Source organism: Penaeus japonicus, unplaced genomic scaffold (assembly GCF_977035675.1).
Source record: "Penaeus japonicus unplaced genomic scaffold, GWHDUDI00000001_assembly GWHDUDI00000024, whole genome shotgun sequence".
Classification (NCBI taxonomy): domain Eukaryota; kingdom Metazoa; phylum Arthropoda; class Malacostraca; order Decapoda; family Penaeidae; genus Penaeus; species Penaeus japonicus.
The window spans coordinates 7,711,335-7,718,834 of record NW_028234426.1 but is presented as its reverse complement, the minus strand read 5'-3'; the positions used below and the strand labels follow the sequence as shown (position 1 = coordinate 7,718,834).

The 7,500-nt window shown below is 36.4% G+C and overlaps 1 protein-coding gene across 1 annotated transcript in view; it reads left to right on the top strand.

The window, feature by feature from the left end:
- Marcal1 (SWI/SNF-related matrix-associated actin-dependent regulator of chromatin subfamily A-like protein 1) overlaps positions 1-7,500 on the top strand; it is a 53,661-nt gene that overhangs the window by 705 nt on the left and 45,456 nt on the right. Inside the window, exons 2-5 of the mRNA XM_043021404.2 lie at positions 3,395-3,869; positions 4,081-4,218; positions 4,338-4,453; positions 4,596-4,702. Of these exons, the coding sequence (XP_042877338.2) occupies positions 3,425-3,869; positions 4,081-4,218; positions 4,338-4,453; positions 4,596-4,702 (806 nt within the window). The 5' untranslated portion in view covers positions 3,395-3,424. The remainder of the gene's footprint in view (positions 1-3,394; positions 3,870-4,080; positions 4,219-4,337; positions 4,454-4,595; positions 4,703-7,500) is intronic.

Here is a 7,500-nt window from a genome sequence, read left to right as displayed (position 1 = left end):
ATTTCTGTATACTATGAAATAAAAATGTAAAAGATTAGGTTTCTATACAGTCTAGTCACATTCACAGGGTGTTCTGTGTGCATACCAACTGTGGTGTCCACAGTGCCTACTCCCCAATATGAAACTATTTTCAATGAGAGTTTTACTAGCATTGTTATCTACAAAATCCTAACCTTGCCAAGTTTTATGGTTAGTCCTTGCCCTCCTGGACCTCCCCTTGTTTTTTTTGGAGTTTTTATTTTGGTGTGTATCTGTAGAGCTGGGACTGGTACCTTATTTAGCAATAAACTTTTTTAATACACCGTCAGTGTTTATTCTGCATTACCAACGTATGTACAGTACTGTAGTCTATGCTGCAAATGCACGTACGTCTTCATGACACAACAATTGACTTGGTACTGGCTTGAAATATCAAGCCCAAAGATTAGCAAATAATAAGTAATATGAAAATGCTGTGATTGGCCAGTAGATTGGCCAATAAATCTATAGAGAAATGGAACATCCAGATATTATTTTTTCCGATAGACAACTCTTTTCCTAAGAAGTGCACATTAGATATAACAAAAACACATCAGTCAGTTGTTTATTATTGCAAGATGAAGGTCAAAGATTGTAGATATAGGGATGGAATTGCAACTATACATGAGTAGTAGAGGGTGAGAGAAATCCATCGATGCCATTATCATGATGATTAACAATGTGGCACTATTCAGAAAATTTTCCAAACAATTAAGCCTTATGAAGAGTTTCCCAAACTTCCAGGTGATTTCCTAGCGCCCCTGATTATCTATAAACTGCATACATGTTCCTTCACCTTAATGTTTATGACATGTATTTTGTCATTCAGATTTTGAAAAAAAAAAAAAAGTTATTTGTTACTTAATCACCCCCTTTTGCCCCCTCCCCCTCCCCCTGATCTTTCCACTGCCCCCAGGGAGGCGGTACTGCCCACTTTGGGAACCATTTTTGTAAATGAATAAAATGACAATCACTGCTTCAGATATTGATATTGTAAGTGATGAATAATGACACGATTAGACATTAACAAGATGATTTTCAGTGTGTTTGTGACTGCTTTATTTTGGTAGGATAGAGCTTATAGACCTTCCTGGTGAGTTATCATCATTAACCCACTCACGCTGGGGTGATTCCGGCTTTGCATGGTCGTAATGCTGGGGTTTCGGGCGCACAAGCTGTGAGCCTGGGCTCACCCCGAGCGCCGGTCTTGCCCAAATATCTCGTCACTGGCGTCTGGCGCAAAAACCATGAAACGTGTCAGCACGTCATCCGGCGAGTATGGGTTAACCCATTGCAAACAGGAATAGATTTGCTTACCCACACTCTAGGTCCAGCACTAGTGCCACCTGTGTGGCACCTCAGATCGGTTTTATTTCAGTATAAGGAAACTTTACGCGACATATGGTGACCTTCCTTGCTCTCTTCCATTCATTCGGTATAATACTAAAGCCATATTTGTGTTCATTTTTTTTTGTTTAAACTGTATTGTGAGACTTATATATGCTATATGACAGGCTTTATCAATGTTGCTTTAGTCTAAAATTGTAGTATAGGGTCCATATCTCCTCATTATGTTCTTTATACTTGGTGTAATAAAAAGTATTGCAGTTCATATTGTAGACAATGGACACAGTCTTGGTTATCTTCACTCTGCCTGCATATCCTACAATACTGGAAATTTAGAGCAGGATGTTGGCATCTTGCTGTTTGTTATCTCTCTCTAAAAATAGTGCTTCCTAGAGACCATAAGTAGGTGCTATTTGTTTCTGCTTGTGCTGGGAGAGAGTGGTGCCATCTGTTTAGGATTCGAGACTAAACCTTTTTTGCTGAATATTACAGCAATCATATTAATTATATTTGCAATAGTCATCTTCAGTCACTCAATAGAGTTATTTCTTAATAATAGAGTTATTACTTAATACAGAAATATAGTGGTCCACTCTCAAAAATACTGTAATGACTATTGTCATACATGTCATAACGCCCGCTGTCAGGCCAAAAATTGTGCATAGGTTATGTCAGAACACCCATCTGCAATGAGTTAAGGAATTTGTCCAAGCTCTATCTTGCCTGAGTAAATATAATGAAGATCTATGATCTTTTGCTAATATGTGCAAAATGCAGCATTGATTAATGCTAATCATGACGAAGTTAAATTATAGAATTATTATTATAGTTTCCAAGGAAGATTATTTAAGTTTGGTTAAGCAGGCAGGAAATTTTAAGCTTCTTTTATAATAGGTCTTTTAGCTATAGTATTTCAAACAATAGATGTAAATGCAAGAAGGGAAGAAATTCTTATCATAGGATAAAGTTCTGCATTGCACTTGTTCTGCACATGCAAAAGGCTATATATATGTAAGAAAAATAATTGAATAAAACCACACTGGACAGTGTCCCATTATCAGTGGGTTAACTGAGCCAGTTAGAATTATAGTAGAACATTACATAACAACATAGCCTAATGTAGGATTAATAGAGATGACTAGATTTTTAATGGATCATCATGTATAGATGAAAGCCATTAGAATCAGTTTCATGATGGTATACCTACCTTATTTTAGATGTGAAAAAAACACCTTCTGTGTTTTCTGGAGGGGACCGCAAATATTGAAGTTAAGCTATATCTATAAAATCATGGAGTATTTCAACCAGAAGAAAATCTAGAGCAGAAGATTATAGTAATATATTAGATGTTATCTGAAAAGGTTGTGACTTGTGCTGGCTCTGTCCTGCAACATCAAAGATTATTTTACCAGGAAGGGGGTAGGAGGGTGAAAGCATAATTTATTAATATATATATATTTTTTTGTTACTGCAAAATCTTTGGTAGCCCTCATGTCCTCCCTAACTGTCTGGGTCAATGCTGTTGCCATAGTTCAACTGCAATAGATGGGAGCCATTAGTGAATTCTATAAAAACAGTGAAAGCTACCAAAAATATAGCCTCTGTTCACACAAGATTTCTTGTTAGGTTTTTATTCCACCTTCTTTTTAATTGGATGCAGTTGAAAATGAAATTGGCAAGACAACTTTTTTTTTGTCTTTTTTATAAAACTTGGACCTTTCCAAGAAAATACAAGCCTAGCTATTAGAGATAAGTGTAACCGACAGTAAGAACCATGGAAAACTAATCGTCCACAGATAACTGTGTGTGAATTAATGCACTTGGTTTGGCTACTATCATATACCTTATAATTTTCTTAGATGTATGATGCACCATAATGTGTGTTATTTGTATTGCCTTCTAAGATTCTGGATGTGCAGATCTTAGTAGAGTAATTAAAGGCTTATTATGAATAATAAGTATTATACTGGTATTTTGCAATTTTGAAAGCTAATATGAGGAATACTTATTTGTTTTAATATATTTCCAGCTTAAACGTAAATAACAGAAAGGTGAGAAGATGAGTGGCCTTACACAAGAGCAGCTGAAGCGCATAGAAGAGAATCGCAAAAAGGCCCTGGCTAGGAGAGCAGCAAGCTTGGCAGCAGCAGGGAAAAGCAGCAACAACCAGCCTACAAAACCAAGTAATTTCCAGCCATCGTCATCCTCGTCCAGCAGTGCAGCCACACAGCCATATAGTAGGCAGACAAACCCCACAGTGGTCCCTTGGAAACCAGGAGGTCAACAGAACACAAACCTAAAATCAGGTCCTCCTGGTCAAAATAGCCAGGCCATTAGCAATCAAACTTCAGTACCAGGGAAATCAGCATCAAACTTTTACAAGCCGAATCAGACAACTATCAATAACAACACCCAGTATGGCAAGAGCAATGCAACAGGCACCAGTTTCAAGGGCACTCAGGAGCAGAAGATGCCTGGCAACATTTCAAAACAGACAGGAGATGGTAAACAACTGAAAATCTGTTGCTTTAAGCTATGATTATCTGATTGTTATACAAGGTGCATGAAATGATTTTTTATTTTATTGTAGGTTGGTTACATAAATGGCATCTTCATTGATTGAAGGAAGAGCATTTTGTGAAAACAGTGAATGAATTATAAAAATTATAATTATCCATCAGTCATTAATTCATTTCTATATCTATCATTCTTTAGCTCCAGGATCAAAACCTGTTTTTGGCAAGAATGTCAATGGTACATTCAGGCTCATGTCCCGTGAAAGGTTCATGGTAGAAGTTGGATATCATCAACAGATGATTGAAATATTTAAAACAATGACAACAAAGAAGTATGGTATGTATGTGTAGAATGAAAATGTGTTAAATGTCAGCAAAATATTGAGATTGTTTGTGCTATTTATGAGCGAGTAAGAATTGCTTGCTTGAATGCTGTGAATATGGTCTTGCTTCCAGATGTTGAAACCAAAAGGTGGAACTTCGAGATAAGTGAACATGACAAATTAGTTCAAGCTCTTGCTCCTCTCAGACCAGCTGTGTGCATCAGTCCTCTACCTTCATTTGTTCGCAGAGTTAGTTCATGTGTTTTGCATTGTGTTTATATTGCATTATATCATCATTGGCCATGTATGATATGAAAGCGTATGAATGGAACATTGCTTGCCAGTGTGGCTCAACTCTCTCACCATTTGACATGTGGAATTTCATTTTCAGATTCTGAGATCAGCTGAAACAGAGATCCCTGCCTCCTGTGTTGATTTGTTTGGACTTGATCCTAAGCTGTTGGATGCCTTGATGCCATTTCAACATGAGGGAGTTTGGTAAGTGTTAATTGTTAATTAGCTTGGATGTTATGCATTCTTATTCCCATCCATTTTTATCATGTTTATTTGTATACGTTCCTGTATTTGTATTCTCTCTTTTTGTGTGTGGGTATGTGAGCACTGGATGAGGGAAAGGGTGCATATTAATTCACCTAATAGCAAATATGTAGGTATCTGGTATGGTAAATCATAGGAAGTACACTAAAGGCTAGAGAATTCAAACTGTTTTTTTGTTTGTGAATTTTATTAGTAAATTTACATACATCAAAGGGGAGATCTTAACATTTTATTCTATGTTTAGGTTTTGAATGTAGTAAGAAAATAGTTGTACTATGATATTATTCCACTAACACCCACGCACGCACTAACTCCCACGCACTAACACCCACGCACTAACATGCACACGCTAACACCCATGCACTAACACGCACGCACTAACACTCGCGCACTACCACCCATGCACTAATACCCACGCACACTCACACGCACGCAAGCATGCACTCACCCACCCGCACGCAAGCAAGCACGCACGCACGCATGCACTCACCCACCCGCACGCAAGCAAGCACGCACGCACGCACGCACGCACGCACGCACGCACGCACGCACGCACGCACACACATGGCTGAATATATGACAGTATTTCAGTATTTGAAATATCAGTAGATCTTTATATGTATTATAAAATCATGTTTTGGATTCTAGGAACATTTAACAGATTTCACCATATAGAAGTTTATTCAAAGTAAATGTTTTCACATTAGCATAAGCCAAGATATACTACCATTTTATAAACTAAGATAATATACTATATAGTAGGTTACATATGAAGAGCTTTATATGTATAAAAAATGTGATTCCTTGATATAAGATAATATATGTAAACTACAATAATGTAAACTGTAATATTTACCTTGGTGATTTAGAAAAGGTCAGATGATATGTATATATGATAAACGATTACTATTTCAGATAGACATATGGAATATTTTGATTTAGAATTGTACAAGGAATTAAAGTCAGTTTCCACATTTTGGTAGCTCTTACATTACAGGTAGCTTGATGCAGCTAGATTGGCGAGTTGATTGATTAGATACATTTAGATCTAGCTTCTAATGGAACCTAGTCTCAGACTTAGCAGAGTACAAGCTTAGATGAGCTAAATGTTGCGAGTAACTTCAGAGCTTGTTGTATCTAGTCTTAGCATAGAATAATTAAAAAATAAGAGCAGAAAGAGTAGCTTAGCTTGCGTAGCAGATATCTAGGACAGCTACTAATACAGAAGATGTTGAATTATATATCTTATCACTCCAATCTGGAATGCAAAGTTAGACCAGTAGGATCACTCATATTTTGGGGTATTTGCACTGTTCATTATGCTGGTATACAGAAGAATCATTATCAAAAATCTGTTATCAATAACAGCTTAATCCAATCCTAGGTACAGAACTTCTGACAACAAGTAATCATATTTGGTTTCCAAACATAATACTGGTCTGATATTCTATATTAATATAGTCTGAGGTCATCTGTTGTCAAAATTCAGTAACTCAGAGATGTGATGGGGAACCAGTCTGTTATTGATTTATTTTAGTGTTTTATTAGTTTAGGGACTGTATGCATTACAGTAAAGACATAGCTAGTAGTTTTAAGTCTAATATTCCTACTAGCACCATCATCTTCATAGACTGCAGAGATTTGATGCCATGGCTACTTTGTCTTGTAATTGAGTACCCATATCCAAGTATACAAGACTAAAGATTTGTTTTTTCATGCTGTCAGTGGTGAATCATGGAAAATAAATGCTGTTATACTGAGATGATTTAAATTATTTGTCAGTTTATAAACTAGTTTAACCTTTGTAAGAGCATATATACATGGCAAGATTCACCTACTTTAAAGAAAGTAAAGATTTAAAATTCACATATGAAAAGTCTGTACAATTTATAGAAGTAAATACTACATTATTATTGCATAGAAGTAATAGGAATGTAAGTTTCAAAGCAGATCTCGGGGGTCGCTGCAATTGTCCTGATAACTAGAAACAAAGCAGGCGTGCAGTGGCCTTGTTTGTAATAAGGAGAGCAATTTTTTTTTCTCTGACATTGTGTGAATTGTATTATTTGGTTGGCAGCTTTAACATACTGCTGTAATTTCACTAGACCAGCAAATCTAAAAGCCAACAGGTACCAGGAAACAGATTTTCTGCACTACTTGCCCTACATGTTGCTCTTAGCATTAAACATCACTAATCTAAGTAAAAATAGCAGCTGTAACCACTGTAAGTCTGTTAAAGGAGACACAGTATTGAACAGTGGTGGTGTCATAGCTGGTGAAGCAGCAGTCATGTAAATTAACGATTGCCAGAAACTTTGTGTGCTTGTGTGTACATAGACCTTTTTCGAATATTTAGTATCACATCACCTAAGTAAATATTTTTATGCATTTGATGTTCATTTAGATAAATTCAACTACAGTTACTGCATCTACATTTGTAATAGTGGTAGTGAAAGGATATTACAAGACATTTTTTAACTGTACTGTGAGTGACTTTCAACTTGGTGATTGTGTTGTTTGAATGTCTTGCTCCGAAACCATATGTCTGGCATCCTCATCTGGATGTTCTATGTAGCTCACCTTATTTGTAGTGCATATCTTGTTTGTTCAGATAAGTGATGTAGTCTGAATCCTTCTCATGTATCCAGTATTATCAGGGTTGTAAGTGTATCTTGTAGGTTTAGGATTCCTTTTGTGTTTTGTTTTTTCTTTTATATATCCTTTTATTGCCTTAGATG